We start from the raw sequence: 23154 nt of genomic DNA on the forward strand, positions 1-23154 counted from the left end.
TGCAAAAACAGTGAAATTAATGGGAGACCATGGCTGACAGGGCAGGAAATCAGAGTGAACTGAATGGTATCTTCTGGGTAATGATCATCACTAATGTGAATTATAAATTATATAGTAGCTCATGGCTCTTTAAGGGTCAGTAGTCGGTTGTACCAATAACATTTCTGGGCTGAATATCCACCTTATTAATTGAGCATTGTCGTGAGGTTTCTGGGGCAGCAGTTTGACTTTCCTCCAATCTAGGAACTCGTGCAGGGTGGAGAAGGGATCCTGGGTGATGGGACATTTATCAGAGTCACTCCACACCTCCAGACCCACCAGAGCCACCCGGATGTTCAGGGCCCTGTAGAACTGTTGATAAGCAGGGAGTCAGTGTGGATAGAAAGGCTAGGGGATCTATAGAGTTTAGGCTATATGATAATATATATATATATATATATATATATATATATATATATAAAAGTTATGATTAAAGACTTTTAAAAGATGTGTGAGACACTTTTAATTTCATATGAATATGGCAGTCATGGATGTACAGCAAGAACTGGATACGCACCACATTTCCTCCAAATGCAAACAACTCTTCCTATTATGGATTTTCGATCCATAGAGGTCTTATATTTATAAAACTTTCCTTGAGCCGAAAAACAAACAAATATGTGATGTCATCACAAATTAAAGTCTATGGGCTGAGCGGGAACTCTCTGGTGGGGCCAGCGGAAGAAACACTAGAAAACATTTTGCCGTATGTGGCAGGCGAGCAATTGGATTGAATAGGCGCTATCTTGGGGTCTGGTATCCAGCTCTTATAATACATCCATGTCTCTATTAAGAGTTCCTGTATGCATTAATGAGAGCGTCTCTTTTAATGTTTTTCACACCATCAGTGCATGTCTTTTTCATATCTCTATCTATGCTTCCTCTAAGTAAATCCATCTGCTCACTGTATCTGCTTGCAATAAATCCACAGCTAGAAGAGGTTCTGGACAGACTAAAAGCAGCTGTTTTAGTAGGATATTAATATATCACACAGTAATCCCATTAATCTCTGCTGCCAGTAATATTTATATTTAAAAAAAGTGATTTATCCCTTCTTTGCAAAGGGGAGAGGTTGCTTTACCTTGTCCACGTAATTGGCTATCTCTGCCAATCTCTGTTTCACCTTCTCCACGTCTCTGCCTTGTTTCTGAAACTGGAAAAACAAAAATGTAGAATCAAATGGGAGCATTTACACTCAGAAGTAGTCGTGCTGTTGAGAAAATGAATGACACCGTAGGTACAGTCATTTTCAGAACTAAAAAGCATGAAAGAACACAGGACACTTACAAAGGCAATATGTTTTACTGAGTGTTAGACAGCTTGTCAAGCTGTGACCATCTGGATCTAGAAAAATCTCCTGGTGTTAGAGAGACAAATGGCAAGGCCGCGGGGAGGATGTATATTGGCAGACCTGACAGCCTGCAAAGCCTTTGATCCAAACTGCAGCAAAGTCAGACTTACTAATTCCACCCTACTGTGAATCCACTTGCGTTGGTGCTGGACTTCAAATCCAAGCCGATCAACATACTACATCCCCTATCCTTTATTTCCTTTATTTCCTTGCTTTCCATTCAGGTTGGGGGCATTAGCAGAGGCCCCGCCAAGAGGAAGCCCCACAATGAGCTTGACAGTACTTATGGGAGACTCTTCTGTATCCACACGGCTTTTTCCGGTTTCCTGTCTGGTCTGCTGGGGAATTGTTCAGCACTTCCTGTCAAAACAGAGCTTCTGCCACAAGACCACACTGCTTGTTGCATACTGACCAAGATCAGCAGCCCCAGTGCGACCTGCTCTACAGTTACTACAACGTACCCGGATGTTCTTCTGCTTATAACATGAAGGGTTGCAGTGCATTCAGTGTGCAGTTTTCTGTTGTTTAAACACTCTACGGGGGAATGTTGCATTACCTCTCTGTTGTCTGCAACAATGATCAGCTCAACATACTTGGTTGTCTTCTCAGCATGCCTTTTATGCTGAAAAAAGAAAAAGAAATGCTGCATGTTAGAAATATTTTGAGATTTGTTAAAAAAAAAAAACAGTTTTTCCAAGGACTTTTGTTTACTTCTTCCGCTTTAATATTTGGGTACTATTTCAAGCACTGAAAAATAGCACAGTAACATGCAAGGTGCCATATCAGGACCATCTAACATTCATACACCGTACGCGCAGCTACGGGAGTAATTTAGGGTTGAGTGTCTTGCTCAAGGACACGGGCTAGCGGAGCCAGGAATCGAACCGCCGATCCTCTGATTGGAGAACAATCCCTGCTCACCACTGCTCCACGGTCACCCTACAGTTGATGTACTCTCGCTTAATGTGGGCCTACATTAATAGCTAAGATAAACCATAACTTCTTACACTCCAGTTTTTGTACTAATTGAAAAGAAACAACAAGACTTAACATTTTTTTGTTGAACTTTAGATGTGCTTACTTTTGGAAATAGCCAATTGATTGTCAGCTGTAAATTCATATTTATCCTACAGATATGAAAGGTTATCTTCAAATGTAACTCTTGGCAAGAAAGTGAATAAAAAGGCAAGTTTCCCAAGCTACCAGCATGTTTATCTTGTTTCCCTTATGCATTGTACAGCATTAAAAAGTCAGGACATTACACAAAGCAAGGCGGGTCGTACAGCCATTATTCATTGATCTTTTAGCACAAATAACCCGTCTGCTAAGGCAGAACTGATGCTCTTCTAAAATTGCAACTTCCAGATATTACTCAGGGGTCATTAAGTGCTGTATATTGGTAGGTTTCACTTCCTGACTCAAATGGAGTTTTTAATGCTTGGGAATTGTGGCAGATGGATGCTGCACCTGCTCCATGCAAAATCCTTGGCCAAACCTGCATGGTCCCTCAATTTTGGGCTTTAAGTAAAGATAAAATGTGTCAAGCTCATGGCAACACCCACTGGGAACTTATCCAAACTGATTTGCTTGCCATTTTGCTGATCTTTGGTCAAACTCCCATTTATCTTTCATCAAGTGAATGTTAGTCTTACCCTTCAAAAATATTTGAATTAAATACATTAAAAAAAAAAAATGCTCAAGTTAATGATAGTTTGGACTGTGATATCCCAAAATACAACCTTTGCAATATAAAAAAATGTAATACTAATCTCACCCTTGTGTGGAAGGATTGAAAGGGGCTTTTGATGTGGTCTTCAGGGGCAACAGAAGACATGTTGAAGCCGTGGCCGCAGGCTCCTGGGGTCAGTGTGAGTTCTTCCACTCGGTAGATGAAGTGGGCACCGTTGTCATGTCCAGACGCCGGCTCAATGATAAATGTCTTGTTTTCAACCGCAATGAAGCCTCTGCAGAGACAGCAGTGCAAGTCTGAAAACCTCATAACTTAACCAATCACCCAAACCCACAATTTGAATGAATGTGGCTCACTCTAATGGAATATGTTACAATTGAGGTAGCACTTTTTTCCCTACTTTTACTGAAGTCAAGCTCTTTTAGCAAATCTGCATTTTCTGTGAATTCAGCAAACTCGTGGAATGCTCTTCCATCACACATACGCACAAAATAAACGTACAAAACATTCAAACATACACATCCTTAAGGAATGGCTTGTTGCCAATCAGGTGTGCAACCATTAATGTACCGTCTGTCCTGCCTGCTTGTTTGGCGTACATGTGCATTTGTCTGGTTTAGTGTTGATGTATTGTATGTGCCTCCAGTGTTTTATATGTGCATATACTGTAGGTACACCTTTTGCTTTGATGTAAATTAGTTTTTTCTATATGTTACTGTCTGTCTATCGACGAATCTTAGTTGCATTATGTTATTGGTATTTTGTAATTTCAGGCTGCCATCAAAAAAATCTGGCCAGGGACAGCAGATGAAAATTAGCCTCTCTGGCTAACTCTGGCTCACTTACAGTTTTACTGTTGATTAGTGTGCATTGTCCCTGCAAAATAAAATAAAAAATAAAATAAAAAATAATAGCCCTGTGAGCTATATAACTCATAATGGCTTTCTGCACAAAAGCTCTATAAAATTCACAAAGTAGTTCAGTAATAAAACACATCAGCCTTCTTTATGTACTTTATCATTAAAATAATAAAATCTCCTTTTCCAGATCATTAATATTCCTACATTATTAGTCAGCTATCGCATTGATAAAATGTCTAACTTAACACTTTCTGTTTCAAAAAATGTTTCCTTGCTGTCTAATTAAGCAGGAGATGGCATTGTGGCTGGTCATTAGCAACAGCAAGAAGCCAATTACTGCCAAAACGATATTAACTGGAAGCCTCTGTGGACAAAGACAATGAGGTGTGACATTTTCTCCTATTCCTAGTCACACACCAACCAGTGAGTTGGTCACACACCAACTCACTGACAGCGAGCTTAAGGGGCTTAAGAGCAATGGGCTGCTGTGCAGAGTGATTTAAGTAAATATAAACATTGCAGTGGCAAATAGCACTTAAAGGGCAGTGCTGAGATGCTGCTTGAATACACAATGATGGTTATGTTTCTTACCGAAGGCCTCTGCAGGTGCTGAGGGTGACATCAGAGTCTGGGTGCCCCTGCACTTCCCCATGGTAGTAGCAGTTATTCTATAAGAGGTAAATTGATTATTTAAAAAGGGACATATCATGTTCATTTTCACGTTCAAACTTGTAATTTGGGGTTTTCAATAGAACATCTTTACATGCTTTATTGGTCAAAAACACTTTATTTTTCTCAAACGGTCTCTCTGAATATACCTGCATTTACGCTCTGTCTGAAACACTATATTTTAGCACCTGTCACTTTAAGCCCCCCTTTTGGAAAAGCCCAGTCTGATCTAATTGGCTCGCTAGTAAAATAAGATGCACTTGTAATTTGCAACGGTAGTTCTGATGCCGTGGGTGGAGGTACTCAGATGGGTGGCGGTGTATATTCTAATGAGCCTGCAGGTGACAGGAAGGGGAGGCACATCTGAATGCCTTGTTGAATTACATGTTTTCTGATCCAATTAGAACCACAGAAAATGACTGGGATGTCGTATTTAGCAGTTTGTGGATTGGGAGGCGGTCCAGGTACTCAAATATATGTGACAAGAGATAAAAAGGGGAGATTTTTTTAATAATATGTCCCTTTAAAAAAAAAAGCCAATACATACTGGAGATGAAAATATGTTATGCAAAGAAAGCTTCAACCACTTGATAATATAATTAAATATGTACTATATTTAAAAAAAAGACAAAACAAAAGCTGCTTGTTACAGTGTTTCATCCGATCCTTTGTTAAATAAATGCAAACACAGTTGAAAAGGGAAGCAGGAGAACTGACACAGAGGGAAGGTGACAGTAAAGTGGTAATTGTTTTTCATTCATTATTCCGCCAGAGTGGTCGAGTAGAAGAACATTTAAGGCTCCTCAGACAGTGAAAAGACTGTTGTCTGAGCACAAGGAGAGCAGAGGGAGTGACTCTCGTTAAGAGCGATTACACACCTCCATTTACTGTTTGGAAGCACTCCAGTCCTCTGAAATCAACTGTCATTAATCACTACGCTGACCATCTCTCATCTCGAATATTGAACTGCCGCAGGAAATACTTTGTGGTAAGATTTCTTGTGCAGTACAGAGCAAGTTACTGAGCCAGGTGGGGATGGAATTGAGATTAATTACATTTAGTACAAAAATAGAGCAGCTACAAAGGCTTTGTGCTTAGGCTATGCTTGACCTAGATTAGTTCACCTTTCATATAAGAAAACAGGCAGCGATAGTGATTGTCTTCTTCCGTTATCCTCAATGTGTCAGTGACTTTGAAAGTAGCTGCACGCATTCAAAGGGGAAATATGTAGTTATAAACTCATTTTTAAATTTCCTGAAGCTACAAAAAGCAGAACAGAGATGGAAAACATCTCCATTAACCCCTTATAATCCAGTTTTCTGGTTATATTTCCTCTTAAGTGGAATAATAATTAACAGTTGCTGCTCCGGTGTTGACTTGTATGCTAGAGCAGATTCAGCAATGCCATTGTATTTGGATTCTTCTGTCTTATCAGATAATTCATACAATGGCAGAGCACATTTACCTTCACACATCCTTCCACAGCACCCTGATTAACACATGGATGATTGCAGTTCAGTGACAGCAGGTACTGGAATTCTGCAGCTGCATAAAGCTTATCTAAGACAATACAGTATGTCTATTTGACAGCCTGATGCAATGCCTGTGACATCCTCGCTACTCAAGATTAAAGGTGAGAGAGAATGGAAAACACTGTTTGTATAACTTTGCGGGAAATAGACCTGTCAGACGTTGCTGAATTACCAAACATTTCTCCTCCAAGTTGTAAGCATCAAATTGTCCTCACCACTGTGCAATTAAACAGTGATTGAATGAAACCGCAAAAGATCAAAAGAGACTGTTAAGTAAGTCAAAAAAAAAGAAAGAGAATGGTTTTCAAGGTCATAAATCACAGGTATTAGAAGCTCCGCAGACATGTTCTCCAATGGCGGCTTTCCACCTCATAAAGTAAAAGATTCCTTTATCGTACAATAGAGAACCAACTCGGCCACATTGCCACAGTGAGCATCTGTGATAAGTACTCAAAATAAACATCAATCCTTTCTTCATTTTCAAGAGTAGCAGGCACTGCTCACACAGCTAGCGTACACATGGAATAGAAAGTCAAAAGGACTCAGGAATAGATCAGCTGTTAAAAGGGGATTCCATCAAAAAAGATCCTGATGGCAATGTTGGCTGAAAATCACATCGCATAAAACACAGCTTATCATGAAGTAGGCCACAGGATAGACGTCCTGCTCAGCAACAGCCAGAGGCTTTCAGATACACAGCTGTGAAAAAGAAACAATCAAAACAACAACTATCGATTTTCAATCCGGCATTAGATTCAGCATAGATTATGATCCATAATACTGATCCTCATCTACAAGTAAAAAAAATAAAACATCTTTGTGAACACTTTTAAAAGGGTCAGTTTGTACAGCGTGACAGCGGAGCACCAACTCGACCATAAATGTCAAACGCACTGGAGTGTCACCGTACCGTGAAGTTGTGAGCACCGGTGACTGCACTTCCATCCTCCCGGTAATGTGTCTCAGTATAATGGCTTGCAAAAAGACCCCTACGAAGAGAGAGAGAGAGAGAGGAAATAAAACAGACACATCAAACACCCATGTATTTCTTCAACACAGTGAATCCAAAGTTAAAAAAGTCGGTGTTTTAAGACAACTAACAAAACTCGACCCTTAGTTGACCTATTCATGTGGATTCAGTGTCGCTTGGAAGGATTTTGGGGATAATGTGGATGAAATGCTTAGCATTCTGAGGCCAGTAGAGACTTGATTTTCTGTGAATTTTACGAGGTGATTTGTACGTGTCCTTGAATCCCCTGGCATTCTGAGTGACTGAGTAGAATCCCTGCTGAGGTAATTATGTCGTGCATGTGGGTTTCAGTGCACATGAGTGTGTGTGTGGACATGTTATAAACTGTGTGTGATGGTTTTCCTCCAAGGGCCATGAGCAGATGGACGCAGTGAGCCCCACCCCGAGCATTGGCAAAGGAGCAGCAGGAACACCCATCTTTTTGCAGCTGCATAATCACACTGACATGAGGCAGAATGATCTCAAGTTGCATGCAAGTGTGTATGTAGAAGAAAGAGAGAGGGAGTACTAGCAGGTATGTTAACAGCAACTAAAAAATGCACAACATATATATTTTTTTCAAGTATTATATCATGCATACAAGATGAATTTAATGCAATAAAACTAGCAGACATTTCATCATTTATCTGCAGAAAACCTGAGATGCATAAAGACAGAAGAGGAGATGGAGAGGATTTAAAAACTGGAAAGCTGGGTTTGTCCAAATCACAGTGGAAATCAATTACATCCCACACAGCTTGCATTGCCCAAAAGCCAGAATTAGATTAAGCCAATAATGTATGTTTTACATACTTTAGGACTATTTCATATCTTATCTGTACATTCAAAGTACATTTTTTATGACCTGTTTAAATAAGGATGAATCCTCCGCGGACCGAGCCTGACCACATTTAACTACATTAAATACTTATTATCGCTTTAATGTGCCTTATCAAGCCATTAGCAAGTTCTTAAACCAATCTGATAAGCTGGCGGCCAGTAATCACTTTAAAGAGCCCGGTGTGTCTCATTAAAAATGGATGACACATCAAAGGGTAGCGTGTGCTTAATGAAAAATCCTCAAATATGTATCTTCATACTTAACGTGCAAAAACTGTTTAAAAAGTGGCACTCATAAACAGCCACTTCATAATAACACCAGTACAAAACTGATGTTTTTATTGAAAGGAGGGCATATTCAATATGCTCTAATACAGGATGTGTTTGCAGTAAAGATGGGATTTGTGTCATTCACGCAGTAATTCCCCCAAAAAGCTCACATGCTGTACTCTGAGGGCATGCTTAGGAGAGTCAGCTTAGAGCAGCGTGGACCCTGGTACTATGACACGTACTGTATTAAAGCTGCAGGATTTACATGTTGGAATCGGCCTTTAATCAACTCCCTGGCAAGAATGCACATTTTATGAGGCCATGAGTATTTACTGTGTTTGAGTTTCCTTTGCCATCGCTGGTTACCTTTTAGCTCTGTGATGTGGGGTTGTGTATCTTACACAGCAGGAAATGACCCAAATGCCCTTGGTTTTCATTTCTTTACGGCACTACAATTTCCCTCTTCACCTTTTTACTGTCCCACTAAAGAGAAACATATCTGAGCTGTTGGACTGGCTGCAACCTTTTAAAAAACAGTCTTGGTTTTACTTTCTCCCGAGTGTATTCTAAACAAGATTTGACATTTTCATTGAGAGCCGATAGAGAATGTTATCCCCACTGCATCTAAGACGTGTTGGTCATATATTACCACTAAACCCCCAATGGAGGAGTGTTACGCCCGGCCTAGGGGAGCCTGAGCGCAACATACGGATGGGTCTCCCCACCTCCCAAATTAGGACCAATGCTGCAGGGGAGTAGTTCAATGATGCTTTTATTTTCCACCAGGTGTCATAAATTCTTCAGGGTAAGCCTGGCCCAAAATAACAAACAAAACAATCTGTGCACGTAATCTAACTTCCCTACCACAAAAGGAACAAAATAAAATACAGGTGTCTTACCTATCTCCCTACCAGAAAACAGGAGAAAACACGTCTAAACAAAAAGAGCGTCTCACCCCTACCGACACTCTTCCTAACCCCACCACCCCAAGGATTTGAAGTTGGAAGTTGGAAGTTGGAGAGAGAGACGGCCTCCCCAGGTTCCCCCTTATATACCACCGTCCAATCACCTGCAGGAACAAAGCACGGCTAAACATATCACAGCTCCCCCCTCAGGCAGGGAGGGGAACAGCATTCAGTGATTTTTTTCCCTACATTCATAACAGGAGGAGGAAGGCGAGGGCGCCGTTTCTCTCTGAATAGCAGAATACTTTCATCTGATTATACCTTTCTGAGCAACAACTACCCACTTCCATGCCTATGTTTGTCAAGAGGAACATGCGACGAATCAAATGCAATTAAGATGGACAATACCATATGAGAATTGGTCTGATAAACTATACATATGTGTGTGTATATATATATATATATATATATATATATATATATATATATATATATATATATACATATCAAAAGTACAGCACGTGAGCATTATTTGCTGGGAATTACCGCTTGAATGACACAAATCCCATCTTTACTGCAAACACATCCTGTATTAGTGCAAATTTAATTTGCCCTCCTTTCAACAAAAACATCCCAGTCCATATATATAAATATACTTTTCTGACTTTAAATCTTTCTTTTCCAAAAATGTTGAAGAACCGTTTCAAAGAATTTATAAATCTCCCATAATAGCTTGAGTCAATAACCATGGATTCAAGCTCCGACGTGTGCATTGCGATTCATTACAGAGTCTGACATCTAATTAAAGATTTACTAATAGTTGCCCAGGTTAATTATGATGGATGAGGGGTTCTTTAATAGAGTCTTTGGGAGAAGGAAAACACTGTTATTTGTCTTAAAGATGAATCCCTCTTTATATTTAGCATCTTACAAACTGCTCTTCAGAATTTATTGGATTTCTCAGGAAATTATTTCAGGGCATTAATTATTGATTATTTCCTCAAGCCAGGCTATTAGCTTTTGAAATATTCCCGTCGAGCCCATGTCTGTTGTCCACACTTGTGTTATTTGAACACAATTAGGAGTATGATTTGCTATTTATATTAATGTCTCAGCTGAACGAAGGTTCCTGTTCCCATTCCGTCTCTTGGCTCAAGTGGATTGCTGACGTACAGTACATCCGACACAACAATCGATGAATGGCTGCCACAGATATTAATATGACAATGCAGCGACCACACACACACACACACACACACACACACACACACACACACACACACACACACACACACACACACACACACACACACACACACACACACACACACACACACACACACACAGCAGAAAGCAAACATGGCAGTCTGTTGTTGTTTCTGAACCAAACATGTGTTTGGATGAGTTTCATTTGAAAAGAACCGAATCAAACCTAACTTTCCTAATATCATCCTTTTCTTTCAAAGAGTACAATGTTCTGTGCAAATGTAAAGCGCTGAGTCTCATTTACATATATGTGACTCCATGCCTCATGTAATAATTCACCATTACACAAAGCCCCTTGAGCACAAAACCATTTGAGAGAAATGTGGCTCCTCTTGCAGTCTCTCTGCTTCCTTTGAAGGCTGCTAACTTCAGTGATTTCTTTTAATCCCTTCTCCCCCACGAGCCTAACCCTAAGCCTTCCTATAGCTGCTACTTATGGTCCTGTATGCCCAACTTGAAAAAGAGCACACTACTACAGAAGGAAAGAGAGATAAAGAAAGAGGAGGAACTAAAGAGGTGTGGTTGACAAGTTTAATTCTATTTCCACATACGGCTGGCGTTCCAAATTGATTTACATACAGCTCAATGTCCTATCAGCTTAGGCTTGGCTATAGTGGGTGCACTGGAGTGTGCAAAGACGGCAAAGCCAGAGAAAACCGGGGAGAGAAGGAGATGAGTGTGGGAGGAGTGGAGGGACCGCAACACAAAAATCCCCTGAACTCCAGAATTAGAGGAGTGCCTTCATTCACTCGACTTCTCGGGCTGCCAAAGATACATCGGTGTACATCTGTGCTCCTCTTGGTAACAACTACATAACTATAGCTTCTAAAAATACAGTAAGTCATGAAAAGGAATCTTCAGATGTTAATTTTATGACTAATTATATTATCTATTTGGGAGCGGGCTTCCCAGTATTTTTGAGTCTTTTATCTGTGTTGAACTACTGAAGTTTATTGTGTCAAGCAATTGTGCATTTAGGTACAGCAGTGCTTTGCTCTCAATGCTAATGCCAGAATGCTAACATGCTCTTAATGACAATGTAAAGATACTAATGTTTAGCAGGAATACATGAAATACAGGCATAGATTAATCTGCTAATCAGTTCAAATCACAGTTGAAGCTAATGGGAACGTCATTAGTTTTGTCAGATGTTTGCTCCTAAACCAAAGAAGAAGAAAAAATTGACCTAATGATGGCACAATATTAAACATTAGCAAAACACAAACGTTATTGGAAGTCATCCTTTGGGTAACAAGAATGTGTGTACAAAATTCCATGCAATCCATAAAACAGTTTTGGAGCCGTTTCACACTTATCCTCCTGGAACAATGAATGTCTGCACCACATTTTGTGACAATCCATGAAGCAGATGTGGAGATATTATACTGGCGAAGCTGGTCATCAGCTGGTGGAGCGTGATATGATGTCAGGGGATCAACAAAGTGAGTCTGATCATACCCTGGGGAACTTGAATATCTGCACCAGATTTAATTGCAATCCAACCAACAGGGTGTCTGAGTCCCTCCACTACAAAGTCACATTCATGAGAAACCTGACAAAGAAAATGTCCAATATATACGCTACTGCAGGCAGCAGACCAATATCAAACAAACAGGCTGATCTGCCAAGCCTATTTAAATATTGACTGACCAAAGCAAAGATAGCACCTACATGAGTCAAGATCCCTCTTTGCTTTGTGAGAAAACACCGAGAGAGCAGTTCGCTCACTTTTAAACTCTTCTGCTGACAGTTCACAAAGAACCAGATGACATGTTTTCCAAGATACAAAACCGATCACAGAGAAAGAAAGACAACACACAGCCATTTATACCATGTAGTTTGTATAGCTGAAAGCAGATATAACTAGTGTTCAGGTCCACATCTTACAAGCTGCTGCAGTGATGAGCTTTACACCTTGAGCCCACTTTAGTTTGATTCAGTTAAAAACCCAATAAAAAAACAGATGCCTTTTCATCAGTCCTTTACCAAGAGGGTACAGGTAATTCAAACAACTTTCTTTCTTTGTGTCCTTCACCTCAGACTCAGCAGCTGTGTGTGTGAAGTTGAGCCCATCGCGAGTGAAGTCATCACATCAGTAAAACATACTGCAGAGGGAGAAACAAGGCCCTCTGCACTAAGGAATCGTGGTATATTGATACCGTTAGGAAGAGGGGGTGCAGTCTCTCTTTTACACAAAATTGAAGGCATTCATGAAAAAAAGAAAAGAAAAGCTTGATAACATATTCAAATGACATTTTCCCATTTGAGCTACATCACTGAATCGCCCGTATGACCGCTTGACCCGTTATCTGAAGATAATATATGGGTGTTGACGGAAAGCAAGATGAGGAAATGTGAGGACGTGCACTTTTTCTCCTTGGGGAATCGAAGGCTTCTGATTGGGGGATTCTGATCAGTGGCTATTGGGAAATAGACAACATCCCTCTAACAGCAGAAGTACAGACACTGATGTACTGCAGCTACCCATATTGGATCGCACCACTCTCCTGATCACTTTCCAGCACACAGTGCGAGGTGGCTGTATGACCGTATAAGATGAATGCCTGAAGATAAAATGTATGTCCATAGCGTGAGATTGTTGATCAATTGTGAGATATCTATTTAAGCGTGTGAAAGTATCAGTCAATTTCTTTCTTCTGGGTACACCTTCCTTCTCCCATATCTTCTTTAAATCTCTAAAGGGTTTATTTTCTTTTATAGCATGACGATGGCAACCTTATCTCTTATGCTTGCAGATATGCTTCCTATTACCACCCATTGTGCTTTTACTACCGTAGAGTCATAAACAGGTCTTAAGAATTGATAACAGAATTTGGGTAAAATCGCAAGGCTGCAGGTGCAAAACAAGAATTATAAAGGCAGTGTGGTCGAGCCCCAAACCTTTTTATACGTCTAACGAAAGCACACGTCTGGTGGATGTGAAACATTGCAAATTGTACTGAAGCTACATTCATGTTATTAAATCCCTCGGTTGGTAACTAAACGGCAACCGCAGAGCCGTTAGAGAATTAACTCTTTCATAGCCGTTGGCCTTCATGTCCGGAATATTTAACACCGTAAAACGATTCCCGCAATAAACATATTTTTCCCTCGTAACTGTACAAAGAGCATGATGTCATATTACCAGTGCACCCTTGAAAGGGAATAGTTTGGTAAATCAGCGGGAGGGAAAATGCTCTCAGTACAGTAAGAGTGCACTCTGCACATGAATCCAGGCCAATCGTCTCAATTCTCTCCGAGTACGGTCAGCTGCTGCTCTCCTGCAGCCTCAACCAATGTAACTAGCAGCTAGCACTGAGGCAGTTGGTGGTAATTAATGCTCCAAGCTATTCACAGCTAAATATAGACTTATAAATGCCACATGTGTGGCGAAAACAGAGTATCAATTATTTATTCCCCTAACAATAGGCATAGCATATTTCTGGGCACCTGGATGACGACCGTACAAACTCAAAATGCCTGAAGGCAACATCATCCCAATTAACAAGCAGTGAAACATAGAAAAACTCTTCATATGGTGAGATGTGAGAAAGATATGCTCTCGATAGCGCTGAACACATGCTTAACAAATCTACTGTAGTAACGGTGCAAGCATTTAATCTCTGGAGATCTTGGACTGATTATCATTAAAACACTAATCACTAAAGGAAGAGTCCAAATCCAACCTCAACCTCCTCTTTGTGAGAGGATTCTATTGTGAACAATTGTGTTGAATGGAGTACTGAGTGATAAGCAAACCATATTAAGCCATATGTTTTTATTTTCTCATATATTTAATATTTTAACTCAATATTACACCACTACTTTCTGGGGAAAACACTTTTAATAATCATCTACAGTTACTGTGGGTCACCTTCTACAAAAAGAGATGGCAAGGAAGTACTGCTTTTTCAAAATGCTCTGAAAGAGAAGACAGACGTTTACTGCCAGGGGGCTTAATTGCATGCTTGCCAAACAGAATAAAAAATTCCATTTTACCTCCTGTAATGTTCACCTGCATGTTGAAGCTGAGATATGGATAACAAGTGAGTGGAGTGGCATCAAATCTTCATTAAAAGTTTGAGAGAAAGACGTATTCTCAACAACCTCTTGAAATAGTTTTGGTATGCCTGCCCAGTACTGGGATGAACCGTTTCTTTCGCTTTTGCTGCTTCAATATTCCCATCCATAACAAGCTACACACCGGAACTAATGAGTGACTAGGGATCTTCAAGGGAGGTGGCCTATTATTATTCATTGAAAAAGAGTAAACAAATGCATAAATGTTAATGTCAGAGGGTTCCTATCTGTCCAATTAATCTATGGCGGCTCCCCTGGGCAGCCTCATTGTTCAGCCATACTTTTTTGTCTCCAGGGGAAATATGCAATTAAGAGCTAAGCAGAAAGAAAAATATTAAAGATGTTTTTGTCTTTCATTTTTCTTCCCTTGTCTTAAATTTGTTGTCTTACTCTTTCATTTCTTTCTTCCAGCAAAAAAAATAAGAAGAAAATAACCGGTGCATATCAATATGAATCATCTCCAGCCCTCCACACCCATGCCATCCTTTTTTTTTGAAGTCCTAAAAGTTGACACAGACAAGTTTAAACGGCAAGCTGTCAGAGCACTTGTGCTGCACAAGACAACCGCTTTAATAGAACACGCCGTTACTCCCCTGACTGCACACATCCCAGGACTTCAGCTCTCTGGTCCCCAGAACGCACGAGCCATTCTTTCCCTCCTCTTAAAAAATGTCTCACGTCATTAAACCCACTCTTTACACTTTCATGGATGCTGCGCTGATTCTTCAATAAGATAATAGCATGCAATCTGTCATTCTTCACTCCATTACCTTGCAAACATGGCAGAGATGGAAACTTTTACTTGGCTCTGATGTATCATTGTACCATAAGGATCAGGGTGAGCAATCTGTCACTGATACTGATGCAATGTAATGGGAGTCGTCATGACTGCTGGGTATTGAGCGAGAGATGTTAATTATTGGACGGGCTTCGGCTGGTAAAACAACAAAGTGCTTCTAAGCTAATCAGAGCCCTGAATTTGGGTTTCTAGCTTTAAGGCACTTGACATTTCTCTTGATAGCTATGGCCAGTGTGAGCAGTCTGAAATACAATACTGCACCTCATTCATTTACCCACTGACCCCAGGATACATAAGTCATAAAGCTGGTGGCCTCTCAATAAGGTCTATAAAAGGATTACAAAGAAATGTCACTGACCTTAAAGAGTTTAAGATCAGACTATATGTGCTACACAGATCACTGCACACTACATCTTGAAGATTTGATGAAACCTTGAAGGATAATTCCAACTTGGCTCGGAGGTCTGGCCATCATTCTTACTGGTAGATAAGAGCAAACATACCATTCACCAAATTAATTGCAAAGACCTGGGGAAGCAGCAACATTGCTCAAAAGAAGCAGGACAAGACAAGAAACACCAGCAGTGAGGCAATCAAATAAAAGAAAAATAAGAAAGAAATACGATTCAAATCAATCTGTTTGTTGTCGACATCAATCCCAGTTTTACAGACTGGATCCTGATCCGTACTTGCCCTGGTGGTGCAAGTCCATTTTGGGAATATTACATTTCATCTGTGCTTACTTTCAGTTTGACCAAATCCAGTGGTCTGATGATTTGCCTGCTAGTGTGTTTTTCATGGTCAGACTTAGTTTAAGTAACGTCGGCGTGTTCCCAGACCTCAGAAATTAATTGGTGAGTAAAATGTTATCATATCCTGTAAAATGATGACCAAAACTGCAAAAATAGAACCTCAGATGTAAAAAAAAAAAAAAAAATTAAAGACTACTATACTTTTTTTTAACCATATAAAACCGTATATTACAAATATGAACAATTAATGTTTTCTTGTAGCATTCCTGTTCCAAGAAAAATATTCTTCACTTTCAATACACATTTATCTGCTTCTCTGCAGATTCAGAACAAATTCAGCAACAGTATGTCTCTGTGTTTAAATCGGAGGGAAAAAAAGACAGCGGCTTCTCTGTTTATACACACAGCCCGTTGACTAATTGTGCTGCTGCCACGGTGTTGTCAAGTTCAATGCGGACCCAGTACAGACAAAAAATCCCCTCCATTAGTGATGTCATGATGCACTTCCTCTCTGCCTTGTTTTTCAAGGCACATCTGGATTTATTGTGAACACACTTCCTCTCATGTGTATGTGCGAATAGAGATACCGTATGTGTGGTGTGTGTGTGTGTGTGTCTGTGAGTGTGTGTGTGTGTGTGTGTGTACTCGTGCTTGTGTGCTGTACGTAAACATACCTGACCTTCTGAATTGACGAATGTAAGTCGCCTGTTCACTGATTAGCTCTTTGTCACATTGTGCTGAAACATACATTATGTGACCTATCCGAGTTCAGCCAGAGGCTGCTTTGCATACAGCATGTTGTACATGCATGGTGATATGTGTTTATTCCATTAAACTGCACCACATGGGATTTTAGAGTCAGGCATTGCAATCTGAACGGATCTGGAACATACATGATAATGCTAATCGAAAATGTTGCAGACCAGTGGCTTGAGCTCAGGAGCAACAGTATCAGCAGCAATCTCAATACTCCCTATAATCTGTATTTTATATCACCTGTAGGGGGTGATAGCATGGTGAGCGATATGGCGGCATTAACCATATCAGATAAACACCACTGAGAGAATGAAACAGCTGCTAAGCTGTGCAGTCTCAAGCAGAACAGTCCTTATGTCTCATGGGTCCACTACAAACGACCCATTCTCTGAGCTGTGCTGCACTGGTGTAGAGGAGGATTTCTACTTTGAAAGGTATTTCTCATTAAAGCTTTAATATCAAGCTTTTATAGCGAGGTTGTATTTGAAAAGTGATTTTGATACCCTCAAAAGCCGGCTGATTCCCTGGCCTTGGAACTGGGGATGGAAATTGAGAAGCGGTTCCAGTTGAGATCCAGTTTCAAATTATATTATACATCGGAGTTATATGCCTCTGAGATGATCAATTCCTTTTATCGATGCCGGCATGTGTTTCTGCAAAAAAGTATCATCATGTCAAACTCTGCCTCTACGCTGCTGGAAATTTGCAATGAGAAGGAGTCATGGCAGCGAGGAAGAAACGGTCCAAAGTGTGGCTTTATTTCACAAAGGAAGAAGAAGGTGCTACTTGTAATGCCTGTAAAATGTAAAGGTGGAAATACTAGCAATTTGTCTTGAAAGTCTTGCTAAAAGTCTTGCTAAAAATCAATGAATGCCATGTTTGATACTCTACATGTGAGTACCACTGCTTCTAAACCATGCATCGTGTCCCTCACAGAGATTAAATATTGTACGTTATAATAACATTAGCGCCACTCAGGCAGGTTCAGACTCAGATAAAATAAAACAGCTGCATTGACACTGAAAACCAGTGTAGGCCTACATTTTTTTCCACACAGAAAAATGTATCAGGACTCAAAAAGGGTATTGATAAATAATCAAACCAATAAGCAGACTCAATAATGACACAGGCCTCAATACAATCGTATCAATTTGCATCTCCACTTGGAACTGTAATTGGATGACAAATGTAACACTAAGGATTGTATCCGGTCATAGACAAACACATGGAAATGCATTATAATATACAGCTCACACATTCCCTTCATTATCTTGAGAAACCTATTTTTGTCCAGCGAGGTAATGTAATCACTCATGTGCAGGTTTCTTACAGCAGCGTTTCCTGCTGATGCACATACATGATGCTGAGGATAAATATGGGTATTATGCACCATCAACATCTGTAGCACCACTCCACCCAATCAAAAACTCCAACGCACATAATATATTTTCTGCTCACCTACACCAAGGCAATAGCTCACTCCACTGACACCACGCTGACTAAATCACAGAGTTTAATTTAGAATAAAAAAGAGCTGCAGCCTAGGAACTTTGTGAAGGCTGCAGACGCATCACACCTGTGCTCTCTGTTCAGTCCTCAGAAAGGAAACATTCAATCGCTTGTGCTCACAGCATCCTGACTTTTCTGTTAGCTAGCTCCTTAGACTGGTGACCCACTCAGTACATGTAAGGTTAAAAGCAGTTATATTAGGAGATGTTCCACTCAATGTTCCCCCGCATGAATGAGAAATACACCTATAGGCGAGAGACACAAACGGACTATATTGGCTAAGTGCAGTGACATCACCCTCAGCATCCTCTCTACTGCTGCAGGCCCCTAAAATAGGTCTGTAGAAGTGAACAAATGGATGATGCCATATACTGACATACTGCATTACTGCATTACAGCATTACTGCATTAATGTATTCATCCATTTCATTGAAATCAAAAAATGATTACAATAACTGGAACACATACATTAGCTTGGCTTACATTCCTTAAAAATAGACTTTATCTGCTGCACTCCAACTACAGTTTTCGGTAGATGTAATACATATTCTAATAAACACGCTGATTCTAGCAACAAAACGTCATACAGACACCTATTACGAGTCAGAAGGATAGTATGTGATTTTATTTATGGCTAGATCAACTAAAACAATTGTTTGGTCAAAAGAACTGGCTTAACACCTATCTTGCCCCGAGATCTCCAGGTCTGGAAAATCAATCACACTTTTAGGAAACGAGGGAGGCAAAGAGATAAAGTAAACCCAAGATAGGGAGGAACTTAAAGAGGGAAAAACTAACTATGAGAGACTTTAAGCTAGCTTGGCTCTGATGCTTGGCTCTGTTCCCACCGGTCAAAAAACTACCACTCTAATCTTTCCCAAAGCAACGCCTTAGAGTGCTCTCTCACTCTTTTTTGTTTTCATTGTCCTTCAAGACTGGGCAACTTTCCCCAAGGGCGCTCTGCTTTATCCGCAAACTCTTTAGCCGACTAATTAAAGATGGCAGGAGGCAAAATGCGATTAGTGTGTGCTATAAACTCAACAAAAGCTACAACTACAAAGTCATCAGGGAAAAAAGAGGGGAAATTTACATCGGATCAATACTCAAACAGACGGGATGTGTGAAGATCTTTTTCCAGACAAGATGTGCATTTTGGAGGGTTTTCACTGCACACATTCACAAGAGAAAGGACATGGTCCAACTGTCAGATAATGTTGACACTGACAAAAAGTCAGTAGCAGGTAAAAGACTTCTAGCTGCTGCAGTTAATCTGGTGGTGATTGATCTTTTCGGGCAAAACACACTATATCATGACATAGTCAGGACATGTACCAGGGATGTGTGCATGTATTAATAGTTAATTGGCCAATGTAGTTAGTAGGTGGCCCTGTATTTTTCTTTTGTGCCGAAGCCCTCTGTGTTGGCAACACCGAGCCAACAGGAAGTTACTGGTTGCAGCCAAGAAATAGACCAGCATATACAATGAGTGAGATATATATATATACACTACCGTTCAAAAGTTTGGGGTCACCCAGACACATTTTCAGTTTCTTTGCAATTTCTCGCATGGAATAGCCTTCATTTCTAAGAACAAGAATAGACTGGTCATTTTGAGAGTATAATCAAACCCACAAATGTGATGCTCCAGATACTCAACTAGCTCAAAGAAAGGTCAGTTGTATAGCTTCTCTCACCAGCATAACTGTTTTCAGCTGTGCTAACATAATTGCACAAGGATTTTCAAGGGTTTTCTAATCATCCATTCGTCTTCTAAGGCGATGATCAAACACAATGTACCATTAGAACACTGCATTGATAGTTGCTGGAAATGGGCCTCTATACACCTATGTAGATATTTCATTAAAAAACACAGAGAATAGTCATTTACCACATTAACAATGTATTTCTGATTAATTTGATGTTATCTTCATTGAAAAAAACAGTGCTTTTCTTTGAAAAATAAGGACATTTCTAAGTGACCCCAAAATTTCGAACGGTAGTGTATATAGATTAAATAAACTATAAATAACATGTTAATTAATCAACTTTAGAGTAAAACAGTAGGCAACGTTTGTATTTTATATTTAACAATCAAATATGAGATCAAACAACATCTAACTTTCCACCAGCATGCAAATTATTGCATTTCCCTCAATTCCCTTCACCTAAGTTGCACACTAACACATTGAAGAAAAGTGTAGTGAAACAGTGAATAGAAACGCCTGGCTTGTAGGTGACTGGTGTTTAACCTTGTTATAATGTTTGAATTGATTGTGACAGGCAAAACAAAACGGCATCGGCATCCAAAGTAAAGTCGCACAGCGACTTGGCACCAAAGTCCAAGGGCACATGCGTTGGCACCAAACCGCAGCCTGAGTTCCACCGTTCGCCACCAGTCACCTACAAGCCAGGCGCTTTGACAGCGTCTCAAGCTGCACGGAAGAGCTGCTCAGTGAAAACACAAGCATGCGTGTGGAAAGCGTTGGAGACACGGGGAGAGAGAAGTGGGGAAGAAAACCCTGGATATAGACAGAAAGGACAACACAACAGACGACTGGGCGACATGGCCAACAACTTCTCCACCGACAAAGGTCATTTCATCTCTCGATAACGATAACACAATATCACCATGTTTTCTGGTAATTCAATTAGATAAAGGGAAGAGCAAATGTAACTGAATGTAAAACATCTGATACATGTATTTTACAGGACAGATGGCAGACATCAAGGCCCATAATAATTCATAGATACAGATCTTGGTCTGAATCAACTGCATGTAAGGTGTATATAGCCTCCATAACCTCACTGATTATTACATCAGTGGTTGTAATAATCAAGGTTTGATGGATAGATAGATCGATTGATAGATAATTACTTTATTAATCCTGCAAAGGGACGTTTTTTTGCTACGCCAGCATTTAAACATAGATAAGCCTTTAGTACATACCAATAAAAAATGCACCACAAATTATTATCTGTGTTATCTGGGTTTGTGCAGGGCTTCTCCACATATTATTTTATTTATCTGTTAACCGCTGTATGCCGTACAACAGGGATATCGTGTTAAAACATTTAAACACATTGTGTTGAAACATTTAAAGATCTCAGTACACAGAATCGCTTACACACAGAATGGAAGGAGCAGTCCAAATGGCATTAATATTGGGTTAACCCAGTTCGACCGCTGGTCTTTTGACAATGTATATTGTCATTTTTCGGAGCCCTATCAGAGACATACAAGTGTTGCCTGTGAAGTTTGCTGCTGCTCAACATCCAGCATCTCATGCAGGTCTTTATGTACCACGGCTGTATATACTGTAGTTCACATGGAAGGCAATCATTACTGACTCGTTACATGTTAAAAGGTCCTTCTACACCCCCATTAGGCATCAGAGTTGGTAGTCCAACAAGCAGGCAATTTTTTCCCCACATAATTAGCTCCGTTAAAAGACAAATACAGCTCGACTTATTTAATATTCTTGACAGATCCAATTACGGTGCAGAGGAAACCTGGGATCTCTCTTTGTTCGGTCTGAGCTCCTCCTCATTGAACGAACAGGGTAATATTATACCTCCTCTGTGGTACTACACAATGAGAAAAGTATTGGCATTGTCAGCTGTGTTATTGAAATGGAGTGCATCTTCGTTCCCATAAAAGAAACACACTGAGGATGTAGCTATGGGCATTCTTTTTTTGTGTCAAAGGATTTTGTTTTGATGTGGCCATGTGTTTAAAAGGGCTCCTTCCTCTTGTCTTTCCTGCCTCAGAAGAATTAAAGGAAATGTTCTCACTGGGAAACGCAGGGTATTTCGCAGAGTGCTAGTTGGACGATGAACACATCCAGCTTCAATGAGAAACTGAATAAACACAGTGTCCTTGGTATCGGTATGAAGGGACTCAAAATGACGATGTGTCTTGTATAACTTAAAGTAAATTAAACTCAAACATGTTCGCACAAAGGAGGAAAAGATAGATATTTTATTTTTTAAAGAAAAGAGTTTCTGTTCATGTATTTATGTTCTGAAAAGCTGAATTTGCATTTCAGCTTTATTGTATTTGCTGTAAAAATGTTTGGTGCTGACTAAAATGTATACACAGCACAGATAACACAACATTGATATATAAAGCAGGCAACAAAAATCATATTCTTTCCCTTATAAATGAAAAGTTGAAGGAGACATATTATTTTCAGATTCATACTTATTTGTGGTTTCCACAAGAATATGTTTACATGCTTTTTTCTCATGCTGTCTGTCTGAATAAATCTGCATTCAATGTGTCTGAAATGCTCTATTTCAATGTATTTGAACTGAATTATGTTGCGAAGCAACAGCTTGGGTCCATGTTTACTTCGTGTCAGCTTATGTGTTAAAATACACTGCAACTGGAATTAAAATGGGACACATTTGGTATGTTGCCATTAAAAACTGGGAAATGGTCGTTATGCATAGTTGTGACATCACAACCTGGCAGCTCCTTTAAAAGCACAATTTCTGAATGTTTTATACAATAAGGGATCTTTAAACTAATTACTAAAACTTAACTTAATTAAATACTAAGTAGTTGTACTAAAGCCTCCCGTGGCTTTTAGTGGCTAATGCAACCTAATGTTGGCAAACTCTTTAACTGACAATACTCAGTCATATTGTATGATTACATGACTCCTTTTCTATTTGCAACAATAAAGAATGTTAAAGTATTTGGTATCTCTATCCCATAATAGTAGTTCATAAAATGTTACAAAGAATCTCATTGAGGTGTAATGTAAATGGGCCACACTGTACACCTTTGATACTTATTTCTCTCTCTACACACACACACACATG

The 23154-nt window shown here is 39.8% G+C and overlaps 1 protein-coding gene across 1 annotated transcript in view; it reads right to left on the minus strand.

The window, feature by feature from the left end:
• Positions 1-23154, minus strand: part of adam12b (ADAM metallopeptidase domain 12b) — a gene marked incomplete at both ends in the record, with an annotated part of 72565 nt that overhangs the window by 31461 nt on the left and 17950 nt on the right. The window contains 6 exons of the mRNA XM_079230119.1: positions 182-351; positions 1121-1192; positions 1947-2012; positions 3165-3354; positions 4532-4608; positions 7052-7130. Coding sequence (XP_079086245.1) covers positions 182-351; positions 1121-1192; positions 1947-2012; positions 3165-3354; positions 4532-4608; positions 7052-7130 — 654 coding nt within the window. The remainder of the gene's footprint in view (positions 1-181; positions 352-1120; positions 1193-1946; positions 2013-3164; positions 3355-4531; positions 4609-7051; positions 7131-23154) is intronic.

The sequence above is a fragment of the Taurulus bubalis genome, assembly GCF_910589615.1.
Source record: "Taurulus bubalis genome assembly, chromosome: 14".
Classification (NCBI taxonomy): domain Eukaryota; kingdom Metazoa; phylum Chordata; class Actinopteri; order Perciformes; family Cottidae; genus Taurulus; species Taurulus bubalis.